This window comes from Schistocerca nitens, chromosome 1, assembly GCF_023898315.1.
Source record: "Schistocerca nitens isolate TAMUIC-IGC-003100 chromosome 1, iqSchNite1.1, whole genome shotgun sequence".
Lineage (NCBI taxonomy): Eukaryota > Metazoa > Arthropoda > Insecta > Orthoptera > Acrididae > Schistocerca > Schistocerca nitens.
In genome coordinates, this window is record NC_064614.1 from 624603983 (window position 1) to 624626073 (window position 22091).

Below are 22091 nucleotides of genomic sequence, written 5' to 3' on the forward strand. Positions count from 1 at the left end.
GTGTCACTTGGTGTTGTAAATTTAAAAGTTCCAAATGAAAATCTCAGCAAGTAAAACAAAAGCTATGGAAATAATAGAAAATGTGATAAATTAGTTAAAATTATTGTAGGATTGAAGAAGTAAATTAATTGAAATATTTAGGATGTGAACTATCAATTTATTTCAGCAGCACAGATTTAGAAAAAACTTCACGAAAATATGTTGGAGTGAACAGTGGCATAAAAAAATATGAGGAAAGAGTTAACAATCAGATTACAAGTAGGTGTCAACAGCTGCAATACTACATGCTGGTGTAACATGGTCTTGAATAAATTTGTAGAAGAACAAGAAGAGTAACAACACAAGTGACATTTCTTAGCTGTATGTTAGATGCAAATTTTAAGAGGCAAACTCATAAGTATTGACTTATGCAAATCACTTGGAGTTACAATTAGTGCAGTAGAAAGCATGAAGGAGTACAAACACAAATGTTCCAATGGATAATACTAATGTCCCATGGCAATCCCCATTGCAAGCACTCTGATACATAGGCTCATGAGATTAGGTACAAACCAGGAAATGACAGTAAGAACAGTCTCTCCTTTGTTTTCAGAAGAGAACTCCACCCAAACTTTGATTTGGAGGAAGAATTTTATGCTTTCTTGTTTAATGACGGATCTGGTATAAAAATCCACAAATTTCAAATATTGAAAGTTATTCATCTAGAGCATTTCAAGTTGTTTTAAACCAATAGATTTATTTGTAAGTTAGATAAATATTAGTTGAGACCAAGTTCAGAGTATTTTTTATTTGTTGGGGTTCCTCATCTACTTGGATCAATGAAAGGGTGTTACAAAACTTGTCAACAATTTCCAGTGGAAGATATCAGAAGTAAATACTCTGTGTCTTATGATGTTACTCTTAAAATTATGAGAGCAGGCACTGAAAGGTGATTCAATAAGTGTATTCCTTTTTGTCAGATAGTCTCAATTAATGATCACAGTTGTAAAATTTGAGAATGTTTGAGGTCTATGTAAGTGTAATGCTACTTTGGTGACTTGTATGTACATAACCTACCTCTGCTATCCAACTGTGGAAAGGAGACCCACAGTTTATCACAGAATCCAAACCACATGTTGTTTCTCATGACTCCTCACATCGCTGAGAGATTAAGGCCACGTTAAAATGAAGACTGAAAATTTTGTGGTCCGACCAAGATTCAGTTCTGCAACCTCTTTGTTTCCAAAGATACCCTTTACTGCTAGACCTCAAGGTCTGGTATGTACATAGATAGTTCATCTATTAGTTTTGGTGAGTGATTTTGTTGGGTAGCAAAATATGTGAGATACGAGGGTGATTTGAAAAGTTCTCGGAATCACCAGGAGAGGTCAGCACTATAGTAACGAGTTGTTCATGTGATATTCATTGGACTGTTGCCTGTAAACATGTGCCACATCAGTGCTCTTGGAAGAGAGCTGTGACGATGATGTGGCTCTGTTGTTGTCCCCGTGTTGTGATTTGCGAAGATGGAAAAAAATCAAGATTTGATCATTGATTAAGTACTTTGTAGAGAAAGGTATGAAAGCAAAGGACATTCATGTCAATTTCCAGAATAAACTGGCGGACACTGCCCCTTCATATTCAACTGTTTCCAAGTGGATAAATGAATTTAAATTTGGTTGGGAGAGCTTAGATGATGATCCGCGCAGTGGTCGGCCAAGATGTGTCACTACTCCAGAAATCATTGCAAAAGTGCACAAAATGGTCATGGAGGATTGCCGATTGAATGTGCATGAAATTGCTCATGCTTGCCAGATGTCATCTGAAAGGGTATATCACATTTTAACTGAGGAATTACAAATGAAAAAATTATCTGCAAGATGGGTGCCACGACTCTGGACGCTGGGTAAAAAACGCATGAAAATGAACATATCTGAACAATGTTTTGCCTGTTTTAGGAGAAATGAACAATATTTCTTGTACCGGTTTGTGACCACAGATGAAACTTGGGTGCACTACTATATCCCAGAGACAAAATAACAGTCAGAGCAGTGGAAACATGCTGATTCTCCACCACCAAAGAAAGCAAAGACAATTCCTCCGGCAGGAAAGGTCATGGTGTCATTGTTCTGGGGTGTGAAAGGGATTCTATTTGTAGATTATCTCCCCACTGTGCAAACAATTAGGCCAGGTTTAGCAAGGAAGTAAGCCATCTTCCATCAAGACAGTGCTCACCCGCACACATGTGCCTTTGCCTTATCAAAATTACACGAACTAAGGTACAAATTTTTGCCACACCCATCTTATTCACCTGATATGGTTCTGTCAGACTTCCATCTCTTCCCAAAACTGAAAATTTTTTTTGATCGGCGAAGATTCATTTCAAATGAATAACTTATAGCAGAGTTGATAACTATTTGGCAGGCCTGGAGGAACTCATTTTCGAGAAGGGATCAAGGCACTGGAACGTCGTTGGACCAAGTACATTAATGTACAAGGAGACTACATTGAAAAATAAAAAAAGTTTCAGTGATGTAAGTTGTTTTTTTCTATTCCATTCTGAGAACTTTTCAAACAACCCTCATATATGGCAATATCTTTTGACTGCATTGACTTAGAAGTTTAAATTATTTACCGTAGACTGTAGTATTTGATGTAAATTTCAGCTAGATACCTCTATCGATTCCTGAGAAAAAGGTTCTTAACAGATAGACCAACAGACAACAAATTGTGGAAAAGTATTTTTTATGTGATATAATTATAAATTAACAAGTTTTCTGGATTTTTTTCCTTTACTTGGATTGTGAAACCTAGCCTCTTTCACAATTTGAAGATTTTAAATTAATGGGAAGTACCCTATAGATTTTGATAAGTGAGTCTGCAAGTATCAAAGCAGCAACATAAATGACCATATCTTTTGATTACATTGACTTAGAAGTTTAAATTTTTCACACTGCACAGTGTATGGTGTCTTACCCTGTACAAATGTTGGTAGAAATGTTTTGAAATTAGTGCTTGAAGAAGAAATGACCAGCAGTAGACAGATGATATGGAGTATACCACGATTTCAGAGAATTTGGGAAATTAATTGCATTGTCCATGAACACTGTGAGACACAGTGACAGTTACTCTGAAGTGCCAAAGAAACTGGTATAGGCAGGTTTATTCAAATACAGAGATATGTAAATAGGCAGAATACAGCGCTGCGGTCGAAAACACCTATAAAAGTCAACAAGTTTCTGGCACAGTTGTTAGATCAGTTACTGCTGCTACAATAGCAGGTTGTCAAGATTTAAGTGAGTTTGAATGTGGTGGTATAGTCCACGCACAAGCAATGGGACACAACATCTCCAAGGCAGCAATGAAGTGGGGATTATCCCGTACAAACATTTCACAAGTTTACCTTGAATATCAGGAATCTAGTAAAACATTGAATCTCCAACATCACTGCAACTGGAAAAAGATCCTGCAAGAACAGGACCAATGACAACTGAAGAGAATCATTCACTGTGACAGAAGTGCAACCCTTCCCCAAATTGCTGCATATTTCAGTGCTGAACCATCAACAAGTGTCAGTGTGCGAACTGTTCAATGAAACATCATCAATATAGGCTTTCCTTGATGACTGCACGACACAAAGCTTTATGCCTCGCCTCTATGCATCAACACCGACATTGGACTGTTGGTGACTGGAAACATGTTGCCTGGTCAGTCAAGTCTTGTTTCAAATTGTATCGAGCAGATGAACGTGTACAGGTATGGAGACAACCTTATGAATCCATGGACACTGTGTGTCAGCGGGGGACTTTCAAGCTGGTAGAGGCTCTGTAATGGTGTGGGGCGTGTGCAGTTGGAGTGATACAGGACCCCTGGTGCATATAGATATGACTCTGACAGGTAACTCGTACGTAAGCATCCTGTCTGATCACTTGCACCCATTCCTATCCATTACACATTCCAATGGACTTTGGCAATTCCAGAAGGACAATGCGACACCCCCACATGTCCAGAATTTGCTACAGAGAGACTCCAGGAACACTCTTCTGAGTTTGAACACTTCTGCTGGCCACCAAACTCCCCAGACGTGAACATTATTGAGCATGTCTGGCATACCATGCTGCGTGCTGTTAAGAAGTGATCTCCACCACCTTGTACTCTTACAGATTTATGGACAGCCCTGCAGGATTCATGGGAGTCAGTTCCCTCCAGCACTTCTTCAGACATTAGTCGTGTCTGTGCCACGTCGTGTTGCAGCACTTCTGTGTGTTCACGGGGCCCTATACGATATTAGGCATGTGTACCAGTTTCTTTGGCTCTTCAGTGTAGTAACTGTACAAGTTTATAACTGCTAAGCAGCATCTCCAATGGTCTAATGATCTATGGATATGACTAGTTCTGACTGTTGACCAGTTGTTGTAAAGTGTACTATGAAGACCTTTAATGAGGAACTACAGGATTAGTGTCCCAAGAGAAACTTCAGAAGAAACAGAAACTATTGCATAATAGGTGTAAAGTGCAGCATAGGACTATAGATACTGCAATGCTGAATGAAACGCGTTCGGTTGTCAAGAGAGCAATGCATGAAGCCTGCAGTGATGACCACAGGAGAAAGCTGTCAGATGATCTTTCATAAAACCTAAAGAAATTCTGGTTGTATGTAAAGGCTGTTAATGCCACAAAAGTAATGTCCAGTTACTTGTGAAGAAGACAGGAACTGAACTTATGGGTAGCAAAGCAAAAGCTGAAATGCTGAACTCTGTTTTAAAATGTTCCCTTTCAAGGAAAATCCAGAAGGATTGCTCCAGTTTATCCTCACACCACTGAGAAGATGAGTGAACCAAGTGTGAATGTCAGAAATGTTGGAAAACAGCTGAAATCATTAAAATTGAACAAAGCTACAGGGCCTGTTCTAACTGCAATCTTTCATAGATCCCAGAAACAAAAACCGGTGCCCAGTAATTAGAAGAAAGCACAGGTCACACCCATATACAAGAAAGGTAGTAGAAGTGATCCACAAAACTACCATCCTATATTCTTGACGTTGCTTCAAGGTAGAATCTTGGAGCACATTCTGAGCTCAACACAATGAGGTATCATAAACTGAATGACCTCCTCCATGCCAGCCAGCATCAATTCTGACAACGTTGGTCACGCAAAATCCAGGTCACAATTTTTTCCCATGACTTGCTGAAAGCTTTGGATCAAAGCAGTCAGGTAGAACAGTATTTCTTGATTTCTGAAAAGCATTTTATATTGTATCACATCTGCGCTAATTGTCAAAAGTACAATCATATAAGGCATCAGACAAAATATATGTGTGGATTGAGGATTTATTTGTTGGGAGGTTGCAGTATTTTATCTCAGATGGAGTGTTACAACAAATGTAAAAGTGATTTCAGGTTGCCCCAGGGAAGTGTGTTGGGTTTTTTGTTGATTGTGTTGTTTATTGATGATATTGTGGACAACATCAATATAAGCATCAGACTTTTCAAAGTGATGCAGTGACTGGCAGCTTGGTTCAAATGTTCAAAAATGTGAATATTAGTGAACCACAGTTGGAATCTGTAAACTCTGCAAGCACTTGGGTGTAACACTTTGTAGGGCACAAGGTGGAATGATCACATGGGCTCAGTCATGGGTGAAGCAGGTAGCAGACTTTGGTACATTGGCTGAATGATAGAAAATGCTATCAGCCCGCAAAGGAAATTGCTTACATATCAGTCGTGTGACCCAGCCTAGAATTTGCTCAAGTGTGTGGGACCTATACCAAATACAGCTGTTGAGGGATATTGACATATACAGAGAATGGTAGCATGAATGGTCAGAAGTTTGTTTGACCTGTGTCACTGAGGTTTTGAAAGAACTGAACTGGCAGACTCTTGAAGATAGACAGAAACTGTCCGGAAAAAGCCTATTTACAAACTTTCAAAAAACTGGCTTTAAATGATGATTCTAAGAATATACTACAACCCCCTACAAACCATTCACGTAGTGCTCATGAGGATAAGATTAGTTTAATTACAGCATACATAGAGACATTTAAATACTTATTCTACCCACTCAGCATGTTAATGGAACAGGAAGAAACCTAATAACTGGTACAATGGGTCATACCCTCTGTATGCACATCACTGTTCTTTGCAGAGTGTAGATGTAGACGTAGAATAGTTGTTTCTGAAGCATATAATAATGTACAAATGTATTAGTAGGAGATGTAGAATTTGCAGCATACTGTACTTGCAGTGTAAACAAAAGGTGTTATATATTGAGTGTTGATTTTCTAAACAGCAATAATAGGACAATAAGGATGGTTAGGCTTAAGTATCTTCAAAGTAAGTCAGAAATGGAAGTACATTATATTGGGGGAGTGAGAAGGGAATCAGATCCAGATGATGTATATTGGGAGGAATTAAAAGTTGCCTGATGCTTTTTAGAAAATTTGTTTTAATGGTGTGTGTGGATCATGATCAGATGAGCAGTCATTAGCAATATTGTACCATCCCTATTTCCTATAGTTTGATCCATCAACTGCAAAAGTGGAAGATATCTCATCTGCTTGGTGGATAATATTTATGGAGTTATCAGCTTTGAAGTATATGAGAGCTTAATGTTTAGAGGTTCTAAATTGTAGATATTTTGAAGATATTTTAGAAAAGATTCTAAATATTTGTTGATGTCCACAGATGAAATGTTGTTGATTATCTTAAAATTGCAGACAGAAATCAAAGTATTTTTAGTAAAATTTAAAGAGAAAAGAATATCTGACCAATACTGCCCTTAAGAGGGCAAAACTCCAAGAACTGCTGATTGAGAATTATTTTAGTATGATATTTGGTATCAAAATGATGGAGAGACTGTGTGAAGAAATAAAACTTCAACATTAAGCTAACTAGTTACTCTTAGGACTCATATGTATGAGGGTGGTTTGAAAAGTTCTCGGAATGGAATAGAAAAAAAGTACTTACATCACTGAAACTTTTTTATTTTCTTTTTCAGTGTAGTCTCCTTGTAAATTAATGCTCTTGGTCCAGTGACATTCCAGTGCCTTGATCCCATTTTGAAAATGAGTTTCCTCCAGGCCTGCAAAATAGTTGTCAACTCCGGCTATCAGTTCTTTATTTGAAGTGAATCTTCCTCCACCAAGAAAAATTTTCAGTTTTGGGAAGAGATGGAAGTATGACAGAGCTATATTAGGTGAACAAGGTGGGTGTGGGAACAATTCATATCTTAGTTTGTGTAATTTTGCCATGATGACAGCACGTTTTTGATCCAGTGTCAAGAGTCACAGCACCCATCTTGCAGATAATTTTTTTCATTTCTGATACTCCAGTTAAAATGTGATATACCCTTACAGATGACATCTGGAAAGCGTGAGCAATTTCACACACTTTCAATTGGCTATCCTCCATGACCATTTTGTGCACTCTTGCAATGATTTCTGGAGTAGTGATACATCTTGTTCGACCACTGTGCGGATCACCATCTAAGCTCTCCCAACCAAATTTAAGTTCATTTGTCTACTTGGCAACAGTCGAATATGAAGGAGCAGAGTCCCCCAGTGTATTCTGGAAATCAGCATAAATGTCCTTTGCTTTCATACCTTTTTTTACGAAGTACTTTATCACTGCTCGAATCTCAATTTTTTCCATCTTCACAAATCACTACGAGGGAACAACAACAGATCCATATAATTGCCAAAGCTCTCTTCCAAGACCTCTGATATGGCACATTTTTACAGGCATCAGTCCAGTGAATATTATGTGAACAACTCGTTGCGCTAGTGGTGACCTCTCGTGGTGATTCCGAGAAGTTTTCAAACCACCCTTGTTAGTAAAAGATAACAATCTCAGCTCAGAAGTTTCAATGATCCTTTGTTCTATTTGTTCATGCATAAAGAGTGGTTCAGAAAATTTGCTGCATGATGTTTCATTGACAATACAGCAAGACTCAGGACTGATTCAAAATGTAAGAGTGCAGGCTTTTGCAGCCACAATCTGCTTCAATAAAATTCTTCTGTGTATTTGAAAGCAGCATCATGATGTGATACAACTACTGACATTTCAGCTACTATTGCAGGCAACCTTCATTGGTGTGACTGGTTGTGATTTATGGTTACTGATTCATATATATTAATTGAAAATGACTGGCCATTGTGACATAATATGTGTTGATTGAGTTACAGGATCGAAGGGGAGGGACATAAGATGTTTGTTGCTAGGAATATTCAATATTAATTTTTTATTTGTTGTCATTGGTAAATCCAGTGAAGGCAGAACTTGTGACATAATGCTGCTTATGCATTAGCTTGTGGTGCTTATGTCCTGGCAGTGCTTCTTTTTGCCTCAAATTTGGGGTTTACGGTAGATGATGAGGCAACTCTGTAGGCATGCAGTAACTGGCACAACGAAATAGGTAAGAACTTGTAGCCCTTCTTGCTGTTCGTGCTGGATAGCTGTTTCGACACCTAGATGATCTGTCTGATTTTTGCTTATTGGTAAGTGGCTGCCTAGAAAAAACATTGCTTTGTTTGAATGGTATGGACCTGCCATACCTTTCTTCATGTTCTGCATTGTGTCCAGCCATTTTCAAATAGAGTGTATAAAGCAGTAACCGCAAACCACTGGTGGTTACCCTGATGAAGGCTGTGTGCAGTAGTAGCCAAAATATTTATGATGGTCACACACCCACAAGAATTTTATTGAAATGACTCAGAGTCACCTAAGAGAAAGGCAACTGATGCAAATGGAGAGCACTTGACAGAAACTCGGACGTTAAAGTTTGATTCATAATTAGCAGTTGTATGTAATCCATGTTTCTAAACATCTTTTTCTTCATAAAAATGGAATCATTGCAGTTCAAAATGCAAAACTGAAAGAATCTCATATATAACTGGGTATTTACAGACTAAGCTATAGGATAACATGAAAAGAAGTAAGTAAGAAAAAAATAGAATATAAAAATAAAAATGTGACTATTTTGCAAGTAGTAAAGTGAGTGAATTGCCATAGAGTTATCCTTGTTAAGAAGAATACTACACATGGTGGAATATACCTAAGAGCTCAAGTTTGAAAAAAAAGTGCATAGCATTTTTTCCAGATTGTTACAGATTTGATAGATGTCAAGTGGGAGCTACAATTCACTATTTTAGTCTTTCTTTCAGAAAGATTTCTATGTTATTTTAAATGTATGTGTATATCCATATGTTTCATTGTTAATATACTGTCAACATTCTAGGCTACAATAGTCATGTCATACCTAAATTTCTGGAAGTGTATGTTCCTTTCACAAATGTTGTAAATTTTTTACTATATCAAGAAACTAATAATTAACAATGGGTAAAAATGCTAATCTTTTTCTTCAAAACAGGTGAACCTAATACACAAATGGAATGTAAGCCAACACCAACACCTAATGGTTCTATGTCTATAACATTACCTGAAACAAGCCATATTCCACCTACTGTTCCTCGTCTGATGGTAACAGAACTGGATGCAGTTTGCGTAGGGGATACAGGTACAGAAAGTGTGCAGCTGACTGATTTGAGAACTGGCCTCACTGTAGACACCTCAGATGGAAATGTTGAAGACCCACCAAGTCCTGGAGATGAAACAGCTGTATTCAAGAAGTGTACTTCTGATTACAGCAGCTTCCGTGTCATGAAGCAAAGGGTATGAGCTTTAGAAGTAAAATACTGTGTGGAAATATAAAGGAAATGCCAAGAGACATATTCTATTAAAGTTTTTGTAGCATGCAAGTTTTAAAGCATTTTTAATATTTTTTCTTGCTTTGTTATGCCCAACTGAGGATTGTGACTGAATTTATTTACCTGATGTGTTTGCTGTCTTCTTCTCCCAAAATTTCTTTGTTTTTTCACTGAATTTTCTCTTCCATCCTTTTGTCTATGTTCTGTTGATTCTAGTTCTTGGTTTGTCTACAAATTGTTAATTCCTGGCTAGTGTTCTGGCTGCATCTTTATCCTTAACCACATCACCTCTGGTGCCAACTTCCTAAAGCATCCATTTGAGATTATAAGATGGAAAATTCTCTTGGTCAATCAATCATAATTCCTTATGAGAATGTGACTGTAATATTTTAATTATCCATTCCTGGAAGTGTCAGAAATTTTTTCAGTATGCTGGCACATTCCTGAACATTCCTTGTCATCCAAACTTCACCTAAGCAGACTGAACCAAAAATTTCCCTTAATAGGTATTCTTTCTTGCCGTTATGTGTCTTCAATTAGTGGTATCTGCCTTCAGTTATGGTGCAGAAGGGTGGTGACAAGGCCATCTGGCCATCCTGTACCACTGAAATTGCCAAATTGAGACTAACATGCCAACCCCACAAAGATTCAGGCTAAGGCTAAGAAAAACAATAACTCAGTTGAATTCAATGTCTCATGTGATAGTCTATGATTTCTATCATAGCTTGTATCATTGTCTATTTCATCATCTGCTGCCTTCATTACTGCATCTCATAAAGCTACTTATTTCTCTTGTATTGCATTCCTTACACCTCATTCAGTCAGTAGCTGTCTAATGTTCTCTATAAAATTATCAATAATCTCTATTAGGAGAAAGAAAGTTGCTACTCACCATACAACGGAGATGCTGAGTTGCAGATAGGCACAACAAAAATACTCTCACAATCAAAGCTTTCAGCCATTTGACACACACACACACACACACACACACACACACACACACACACACACACACACACACACACACACACACACACACACACACGACTGCCTAACGCAGTTGTCTGTGTGTGTGTGTGTGTGTGTGTGTGTGTGTGTATTGTTGACGAAGGCCAATGGCTGAAAGCTTTAATTGTAAGAGTCTTTTTGTTGTGCCTATCTGTGACTCAGCATCTTCACTGTATGGTGACTAGCAACTTTCATTCTTATAATATTGTTATGTTCCATCGTGGATTTTCCATTGTTTGATTGTTATTAATAATCTGTGATTCTTTCAACTTATCCAAGCACCATTTCCTTAATTTTGCTAACATCCTGTTATTTCTTCAGTTTTAATCTGCAGTTCATAAGCAATAAATTGTGGCCAAAATCCACATCAACCACTGAATGTGTTTGCAATTGAAAATCTGTTTTACTGTTATACAGGGTGTCACAGGAGAAATAGCCAGTTATCAGGGATGTGATAAGAACACTCATTTGAGGCAAAAGTGTTGATATGGATATATGCCCCATTCTAAATGATTTCTGAGATACAACACATATGATGTACATTTGGTTTTGCACTAGTGGCACACGTGTGTATCTTCATTCAACAACCTCTTTGACATTTTATTCTAGCCCAACCTATCTCACTGCTTTCAGTCTCTTTGCTGGGATGTCTTTCTGCAATTAAAGTAGCCCATTGAATGCACAGTTATTCATGGCTTGTGAGTGAGGGGAGATTGAGAGTGTATCAGAGAGATGCAGTGGTTAGCTGTGTTTGTAGGTGCACTGGCTAAAATGCCACACATCTACACTAATGAAGAATATGGAGATACAGCAGTGGCTGTGCTCCTGCTGCTTTTGAAGAATACCATCAGCACTTTCTGACACATACAGTTCCTGATCATAGAGTGTTTACCAGAATTTTCAGCAAATTGCGGTAAACAGATATTCTTCCTAGTTGCTATTTTCCTTCTGAACTTGTGGTTCAATAACCTATACAGGAACAGCAACACATTATTTGAATCAGTGTTCCATGGACACATTTGTGGCAATCATTACATGCAGAATACTTCTACCCTCTTCACACACAGCTTGTCCACAATCTTCACATTGGTGACAATGGCACATAACTTGCCATTTGTCACTGGTTAAATGACAATCTTGATTCACTTCCATTAGTGTTATTCACTGATAAAGCCATGCTTAAATGGAGTGGAATGAACGACATACATAATACTCACTGATAGTCGCAAGAAAATCCACACAGAATAGTGGAAATCAATCTTCAAGTTTGTTTTTCAATCATTGTCTGGTGCAGCATGATCAGTAACATGTTGATAGGTCCAGTCATATTAAAAGAGTAAATGATGTGACAGAATTACTTGCATTTTACCAGGCATGTTAGGAAAAATCTCAATGACACTTACCCTAATAACTGTATTGGTCATGGTAGTACAGTTAACAGACCACTATGATCATTGGACCTTAAGCGATTAGATTTTTGTTTATGGAGTTTCGTGAAGTCTGAGTTTTACAAGCAGAATGTTAATAAGCAAGATGAACTCATTAGGGAACATGCAGAGACACTCAGGCAAGCAACATAAATGCACTGAAGTTGATGACTGGATATACAAATATTTATTGTGAATTGTACAATGACCGTAATGTGATGTGTACGATAGTGATTATAGGAAAATATGTTAAAATACATCGAAAATATGTTAAAATACATCTCTTTCAACTGATACTTAATCAGATGCATGTTGTAATGTTTACCAACTGTTGCACATGTGTTAACCAGACAATGTATTGAACAATATAGAAAATAAACAACAATGTACATTAAAAGTATTCTGTCTCAAAAACCATTCAGAGTAAAAAATATGTCCAAATTAAGTGTTTTGCTTCAAATGATAGGTTTTGTAATATCCCTGAATATTGACCACTCTTCTAGGGACACCCTCATAACGTATCTGAAACATTCTGATGTCTACTATTTCATTTTGTTTTAATGATCCTGTACTTCGTTTGAAATCCTTCATAGTTCCATCATATGTAGATTCAGCCTACCATTGCTCTTTTGAAGTTCTCTATCCTACCTTTATAATTAAGGGATTTAAAATTCCACACTCTAGAATGTCAGTTTAAATAAAACAATGAGAAATCCGGGATGGAATGTAACAATGTTATGGAAAGTATAGTTGCTACTCACTATGTAGCGGAGATGCTGAGTTGCAGATAAGCACAACAAAAAGACTCGCAAAATAAGCTTTCGGCCAACAAGGCCTTTGTCAGAAATAGACCCCACACACACACACACACACACACACACACACACACACACACGCGCACGCACGCGCGCGCGCGACCACAATCTCTGGCAGCAGCTGAAGCCACACTGAGTTGCAGATATGCAAAACTGATAGTTATAGCAGTTGACAAAAGCTAAATTGGACAGAAAGCAGATTGTATCCCCTTATCCTCTTACTTATAAATCATCTGTATTTCAAAATATCTGAGCAAATTGGGAAATGTTTCTCCAATAAATGAATAATCACACACATAAATTAAAATGTTTCTATCAGTGTTGCAAATGATATTCACCTCCACACTTCTGTTGCAGTAATGTGCATGTCATCAGATCTTTAGGTATCTGAAGAAATTGTTTCGAATATGAAGTTTTATAAGAACAGTTGAGAGTGTAATTCCCACCAGTATAGGTACTTGTACAAGGTTTGTCAGAAAAGTTAGATGACTGGTCACAGAAAATAAAGGAAACACGAGCTCTGAATGAAATATCATTACTGACCTTCAAAGTAGTCACCATTAGCTACAATGCACTACTGACATCGGTTGTAAAACTGTTGAAAACAATCAGCAAGCACTTCTTGCAGAATGATTTGAAGCATTGTGGTGACGTGTTTGTTGGATATCCACAATGTCTGCAAATTTTCTTGAACAACAGTGGTTACAGTGTCTTTGTTTGTCTTCAACTCTTCTGCTCCCATTCTCAAAGATAGCTGCTGATCACACACAAACATCTGTTGCACACATTAAATACTGTGTGGGATTGTGCGTGTTGATCCATACAGGGCTCATCCTAGACACGTCCTTTGCATCTCCAAAGTGATTAAATTGGTCTCACACACTTTTTACTCATTGTTTCAACACCATACACTTGCACTAACATTCTGTGAGTCTTCGCAGCCATTTTTCCTAATTGAAAGTAATACTTCATGATAACACATTGCTCCATTTTACGCTCCATTTTGTCTCCAGTGGCAGAGTCGAGTTACTAATCAAGTCAGGTGTCAGGAATCTGATAATAGATGACTATGATTAAAATGATGTATCTTTGTGTATGGTAACTGAAATTCTTTGGTTCCTTGTGAGTGTGTTAATGTTCCATGTTTTGTGTTCTGAAGAACGTTGTATTAGCTTGCTAATAAAGTGCAATATTATCAGCTAGTTTAAGTTTTGTGCTGGATGTAATTAACTCTCCAAAGTGGTTACTGTGATTCTGAACAGTACTTAACTTTTTGGCATCTTTGGAGTGACACAATGGAGCCTATCACAAACACTGCCATGGAAACAGAAGTTTCGCCCATGCGTACAACAAGCAACATTGTTTCTCCATCAGTTCCTGTTGCCTCTGGCTTTTGCAACTCCAACAGAAATTTCAATGCAAGGTAGTCTCCTTTTTCACCTACAAGAGCACAGCTGTGGCTTACTCAGATTGAGGTTATATCTAGATTACATAACCTTATGTTGGACAAAGAGCAATTTACTTTAATCATTACTTGATTGGACTTAAATATGATTGAAAAGTTGGATGACATTTTGTGCCAGCAGTTTATATCACGTTTAAAGATGATGTCCTCTAGTGGTTTGTGTTAACACCAGAACCATACCTCCATAAAATCACTGACAGTGAGAAATTTTCAGATGAATCCGCACCTCAGATCATTCAGTTGCTGCATGCATGGACAGATACCAAACTTCAGATGGAGCCATCTTTGGAAATATTTTGGATGTGGATACTCCCAAAAAATGTGAGGGTGGTTTTGTCAGCTTTTCGAGATTTTTTAATTGATGAATTGTCTAAGAAAGCTGATGTTGTGGCTGTGGTGTGCAGCCAGCAGTCAGTATGCAGCCACAAAAGGAGGTTATGTATGGAGGCCGCAGCTCGCACATTAATGGGAAATGGAGACAGTGCAGTGACTGCAGAGGAATTGAGCTCTCTCCAATGCCTAATAGGTACCCAGTATCAAACATAACAGATTTTACCAGCAAGTTGGTGGGATATATTTCTTTGCTGTGATTGATTTGGCAAAAGCCTTTACATATATTCTTATGGCCCCTAAAGACAAGAAGCAAATTGCTATAACAATGCCATTTGGACTATTTGAGCACAAAGTGATGTCTATTGGACTAGAAAACATGGCATAGACATAGCAACATTTTATGCACAAGGTACTCCATGGTCTCTTTTGTTTTCTGTTATGTTGATGACCTCTTAATTTTTCCTTCAACACAAGAATAACATATGGAGCACGTGCATGCTGCATTCAGAGGTTTGAAAGTTATGAGATAATGGTTAATGTTGATAAATGTGTTTTTATGAAGCAGGCTTTGTGGTTTACTATATCTTCTGAATGCTTACTGGAGACACAGATGAGATTCAAAAGCTTCTCAACAACTTCCTGAAGGGTGGGAACATGTCTGGCATTAAAGAGATTTCTTTGACTCCAGTGGCAGTGAGAGCATATAAGGATTTAAAAAGTGTGCTGGCTCAGGCTTCATCATTGGTACATTCAATTCCTGATGCTCCCATCGCTCTGTTGGATAATAGTCAGACAGCAGTAGTAGTAGTCTTGCAGCAGTCAATGTCTAGAGGGTGGCAATCATTGACTTTCTTATTCAAGAACTTGTCAGTCAAATAACCATCACAGAACATCTTTGATTGAGAGCTTTTAGCTGTTTATTTAATGGTGAAACTTTTTTGCCCATGGTTCAAAGGTCAGATTTTTTTTTTCTGTTTTCATCGATCATAAGCCACTGTCTCCAAACAAGTCACAGAGCTTAATCCCTCAAGGCAGATGCACAACATGGAATTCATCATTCAGTCTTTCACTGATATTCAACGTATCTTGGGGCAACATAATATGGTGGTAACTGCTTGTCCCCAAATGCAAGGTGATTACAACTATTGGTTGGGTGGGTGTGGCTGTAGAACACAATACAGAACCACTCCTTGTCCACTGCATGTGGTGGACTCAAGTTAATAATCGAGTCAGGTGTCAGGAACTCAATCAGAGTTGACTAAGAATAAAATGATATATCTTAGTGTATGGTAACAGAGGGTCTTTGGTTGCTTGTGAATGTGTTAATGTTCCATGTTTTGTGCTGAAGAATATTGTATTAGATTGCTGATAAAGTGTGGTATTATCAGCTAGTTTATGTGTTTTTGGTGGATCTGATTAACTCCCCAAACTCCATTTTTGCAATGAGATGAGTGTGATGGATGCTTCAAATTTATTAACAGCTCTCTTTGAAAAGGAGATAGGCAAAGACAGTGTAAGCACTATTGTTCACGAACATTCACAAATGTTGCCCATATCCAACAATGCGTGACTACAGTGCTTCCAGAGATTCGATAAGAAATGTTTCCTGACAGTTTCCAGCAGCTTTACAACCAATGTCAGAGTTATGGCATAGCTATTGGTGATTACTCTGAGAGCCAGTAGAGGTATTTTATTTGTAACTCTTGTTTCCTTTATTTTCTGAGACTGTTCACCTAATTTTTTCAGGCCCTTCTTGTGTTACGTGACACTCAGTGCGTTCTGTGACTATATTGGAAGAACGGATGATGGTATTACTTGACTAAATGGTTTTTGTCTTTAGTGTCTCCATAATTAATATGTACTTCATTTTATTTCATCAAAGTACCCTGCACATCAACAGAGGATGTAAGTTTACTGACTTACAGATTTTGTGTGCTTATTTCCCAGAAATTCTACCACATAGGTACAACTAGTTTGCACCGCCTCTCAGCAGTTTGTTTTATTTGGTAATTGGCTATAAAATGAAATAATTTATTATGTTATGCCATATTATCTTTCATGATGATGAGGCTGTATTCTCATTATCAAACATTCTTTGGAGAAAACACACATAATGATAATACATTATGAAACTGTCACTCTGGAATGACTGTCACAAGAGAAAGATTAAATAATTACATGTTTTCTGTTTTTTTGCCAATGGCTTCAATAGCTGCTGCAGATGTTGGCTAACTTATACATTTAAATGAGGCATGGCATATATGGTATGAGTTTCCTCATTATAATGGAGATTTTTGTATCTAGCTACTCTTGAGATGAATGTATAATAGTTATTCCTTAACTATTGGGCTGGTTTCACTTGTCATCTGAGTGTAGACATGACAAAGGTAGTTTTTAGTGTTACATATTGAATTTTATCATATTTGTAAAACCTGCCATCACTGCTTTGTAGAATTATTTTTTATAAATATTTGCTTTTGATGTCAAAAATAAGTAGACAGGTGCTATCTGGTCAGAGCATGGACTTCATTCAATGATCGTTCATATCACTGTCAACATACAGATATATGATGAAAAACACATTCCCTTTACCTCTCCTCCTCTTTTTCGTATGTTTGTCTGGTAACAGATTTTATCTTTGGTTATAGTAGTAGTAATTATAGTGCCAGAATAGTACACTTGTTGAATCCCCCCCCCCCTTTCCCCTTCCTCTCTCTCTAGTAAATTTTCATACACTAATCCATGCTGTGCTGTTGTTAACCAAGGACTTAGACAGTTGTTGGATACTTATTTTTTTAAAAGAATATCGCACCTGTGGTTTCAGGAAAATTATTTTTCTGATCAATTTTTAGATGATTTTATATTTTTTTCCACATATGTGCAAAATTTGTCTCAAAATATCAGTTATACTGTTAATGTGTACTTGTATACATGATAATTGTGCTACAATTTATTTACAGATGAAGCGTGGTCTACGTTTACGCCGATTCAAATCTGAGGCAAGTGTTCATGCAGACGATGATGAGATGAAGGCAGCGGCAGCAGCAGCTGCTGTGCCAGCAACTATGGCACTGAGTGTGGAGCCAAGTGGAGGAGGAGAATCTGATGCAACAGAACTTTTAGGTGCCTTAGCTCATGCTGTTTCACAGCCTGATATACGAAGGCAGAAAACAGTACCACTTCCTCGACGGCCAGCAGGTAATTCAACTCCCAATTTGCATGTAGATGTTTTTGTTGTAGTGTAACAGAAAATCTTTGATTATATGACTTGCAACACCTACAAAGAGAGATGTGCAACATTCTCATACTCTGAATAATTTTCTATTTCTAGAAGCTGTTTATTTCGTAGTGCAAGGAAAGTTCTGGCAAAATGTAAATTGTAAATAATTTAGGAGTAAAGGAGACACTCACCAAATAGTAGAGGCATTGAAATGTCAACAAGCACACAAAAAAGAATGCAGCTTGGCCTTCCCTCCTCCCCCCCTCCCCCCCCCCCCCACCACCACCCTGTGCATGCGTGCGTTTGTGCACACACACACACACACACAAAAACACACACACACACACAGCTACATTATGCTGGCTGAACCCGCAATGCCAGGGTTGCAGTTCAGAAGCTAGACTAGTGTGAGGAATTGTATTGCATAGGATTGGTAGACTGAGAAGGGAGAAAGAGTTGGTAATTGGGAGGAGGGGTTGGGAGGGATAGTTGATGGCTTAGAGGGAGGCAGCAAGTGTGTGGGATAGACAAGCAAGGGGGAGAGGTAGCAGGTGCTTGGAATAGGAATGCAACAAACGGTCACCAATGTCGGTGAGATCATGTGGGGCATGACAACAATTACATGGTAGCATGATTTGGAAGGAGGTGACTGGACAGTAAAGAGGAGAATATTGGGTAGTTGGTGTGGGTGCAGTGGATTTGTATAGGTTGAGGACAGGAGGATTATGGGAGGAAAGGATGTGTTCTAAGGATAACTCTCATCTGCTCAGTTCAGAAAAATTGATGCTGGCAGCAAGGATCCAGATCATATGGGTTGTGTAATAGCTGTTCAATGTGAACTTATTGTGCTAAGCAGTGCTACCACCAGGTGGTCAGCTCTGCTCTTGGCTTTGGTTAGTCTGGTGAACAGCTTGTTGGTGGTCCATGCCCACATAAAATGCTGTGCAGAAATTCCAGCAGAGCTGGTTTATGATATTAATGCTTTCACAGATGTCCCAGCCTCTGTTGGGTTAGTGGGTTAGAATAAGCCTGTGACAGGGCTAGAACAGGATGTGCTGGATGAGTGAATTGAGCAAGTCTTGCCCACAGGTCTTCCACAGATAAATAACCTTTGTGGTAAGTGGTTGGTAGTGGGAGTGGAATAGGGACAGTCCAGGATGTTGTGTAGTTTGGGTGGATAGTAAAGTACTTCCTTTTTTAGGAAGGGTGAGAAAGATCATGGGTAGCATGTTTCTCATTTCTGGGCATGATAATGATAGTCAAAGGACATGTCCTTCACCAGGGCTTCAACCAATGAGGGGTACTCTACCCACAATCCATGTCATCCCCCGTAAAGTAGTGTTCCATTTCCCACCCAACCTACAAAACAACCTGATCCATCCCTATACCACTCCAGATTCCAATCCCTTGCCACAAGTGTCAAATCCCTATGGAAGACCCTGGCACAAGACCTGCTCAATTCATCCACCTGGCACATCCTACTCTAGTCCTGTCATAGGCTACCCCATCATTGGCTGGGCCACCTGCAAAAGCAGCCAAGTCATATATCCGCTCTGCTGCAATTTCTGCACAGCACTTTATGCGGGTGTGACCACCACCTAATTGTGACCAAGAACAGAGTTGACCCTCCAATGATTGAACAGGCAGCTGAGCTCAACATGCTGGAGTTCAATGACTGTGCCATCTAGATCCTTCCTCCCAGCACCAGCTATATTGAACTATGAAGATGGAGATTGTCTTTACAGCAGATCCTTCACTCTCGTATTACTTCTGACCACAGTCTCTGCCAACCCACAGCACACACACCATCTACCCTACAGTCTCCCCATCCTATAACCACATCCTATAACTCTCTCCCGATCTGCACCTCCATGTCATTGCCATTCTGCATTGAACGAACTCACCAGCTCCAGTGCCCCTGTTATGTATTCTTATCTCCTGCACCTATGCTAATTTCTATTCCATACATATGCAGCCCCCCTTCCCCTCCCCTTTCCTTACCCGAGCCATCAGTTACCCCCTCACCAACCTGTCTGCCCACTTCTCACCAATTTCTCCTTCTGCTCACCCTATCTGACACTACTCCTCGCCCCATTCTACCTGCCAAACTGCAGTCCCAACATAGTGGGTGCAGTCAGCACTCTGTAGCTGCACCACTGTGTGTGTGTGTGTGTGTGTGTGTTCCCCCTCCTCCCTCCCCCCCCCCCTCCTCATTTTCAATGGCTCAACACATATATTATTCAGTGAGTGATCTCTCTTACTCCTAAATTATTTTCTTAGCTATTTGTTTCATGCAGATACCCTTTGTTGAGGTACAATCTGTTACTTTTTGCTCATATGCTCATTCACTTAACACTGCTCAAGGCATATGCACAATGGTTAAAACACTGTTTTCATATTTTGAGAAAATATTGAAATACCTTTCTTGCCATGTGGTTTACATTTTCCATGATTTTCCTAAATCACTTTAGGTGAACTTTAGAATCTAGTACATAGTATACAGTCCCACTTGCAAGTGAGACTGTACAGAATGGAGTAAAACAACTTGACCATAATCACAGTGTAGTGTAGGGAACACCAAATTGAGCAAATTTTTCAGATGATCATAGGTCAGAAACACACCATTGTGAAGTTGACATCACGTCTTTCCCTCTCCTTCCCTCTTTTCTGACGAAGCAACCGTTGGTTGCGAAAGCTAGAATTTCGTGTGTATGTTTGTGTTTGTTTGTGTTTCTATCGACCTGCCAGCACTTTCGTTCGGTAAGTCACATCATCTTTGTTTTTAGATATATTTTTCCCATGTGGAATGTTTCCCTCTATTATATTGACATCATAAAAAGATAGCCAACCAGTGATGAGTCTGTGGGTGTGTGTGCATTTAAACTAAATTTCCCAAACTAATACCTGATATGCTAAAGTACACAGCTAATGATTAAATTAGCTGAATATGATGGTTTCAGCTGAGCAGTCTCAACTAGCCAAACTTTAAATCTGTGGCTGCTTACATTAGATGTGAATTACTGGTGATGTTTACTGGGTAAAACTTGATTAATAAATTAACTATTTACTAATTAGTACCATAATGCAATTTTATGAAAAATAAGCGTAATACAACAGCAGCTTGGACAAAGCCACACTGCTAGACACACCCAAAAATGATCATATACCAGACAAACTTCTGCATGCTCCTTGCTGGTTGTCTGTCATTTTATGATCATAATTCCATGGTAGTGCTTCTCTGACCTATGGTTATTTGGTAAATTGTGCTCAATCTGAAACTCCATGCCCTACTCTGACCTATCATGTTATTTTTGTCTGCCTTATTTTCTGACTAGTTGCTGTTGCACCATGACGCCATGGCAAGTTTTTCTATTATTAACTTAAAAAAGACAGTTGCCCACTTTCTTCTGTATTCTTGCTAATTACCATCTGGTGTCCCATCTCTGACATGAGCAAAGCCAGATTTTAAGCTATAAACATCCTTCCATTTTTCAAACCAAGTTTGTAGATTGTAGTGTTCTTCATTAGCAGTGTGTGAAAATGTTGATGGACAAAATTAAATGTGTTCCTGCTTCTCTTCTGTGATTTTGCTTCTGGCAGAGATTTATGAAGAATGGCAACATTTTAATAATTTCTGCTATCTGCATAAGTTTCATTGCCATTATGGGCCATCTTATATTAGCCAGATGTATTCATACAGGTAATTATTGAGTCAGTTTGTATAGTCAAATGCATCATAGTGCAGTTAAATGCATCTGAAGTATCATGATGTTTCTATTTACCAGTCTTCTTCATATGGCTACTGAGTAACAACAATGTAAGGAAGTGATAGATTGCTGCTTCCCATAAATATTATAAGTTAAGTTGCTGACAGGCACAATTAAAAGACACTTACACATTAGCTTTCTGCTGCAGCCTTCATCAGAAAGAGAAACAGTAACACACACCATTAATTCACACAAGCAAGTGCACACACCTCACATGTGCATGACCACCGACTCCAGCAGCTCGGACTGGAATGCAACTGTCACATGGAATGGATAAAGCAGTTTGGAGGGTGCGGGGAAAGGGAAGGGATAGCAGTTTATGGATGGGGGGGGGGGGGGGGGAGGAAGGAACATTGTCTGGAGAAGTGTGCAGC

General features: G+C 38.7%; 1 protein-coding gene across 1 annotated transcript in view; it reads left to right on the top strand.

The window, feature by feature from the left end:
* LOC126263538 (uncharacterized) overlaps positions 1-22091 on the top strand; it is a 222218-nt gene that overhangs the window by 146629 nt on the left and 53498 nt on the right. Inside the window, exons 14-15 of the mRNA XM_049960661.1 lie at positions 9346-9647; positions 17691-17928. Of these exons, the coding sequence (XP_049816618.1) occupies positions 9346-9647; positions 17691-17928 (540 nt within the window). The remainder of the gene's footprint in view (positions 1-9345; positions 9648-17690; positions 17929-22091) is intronic.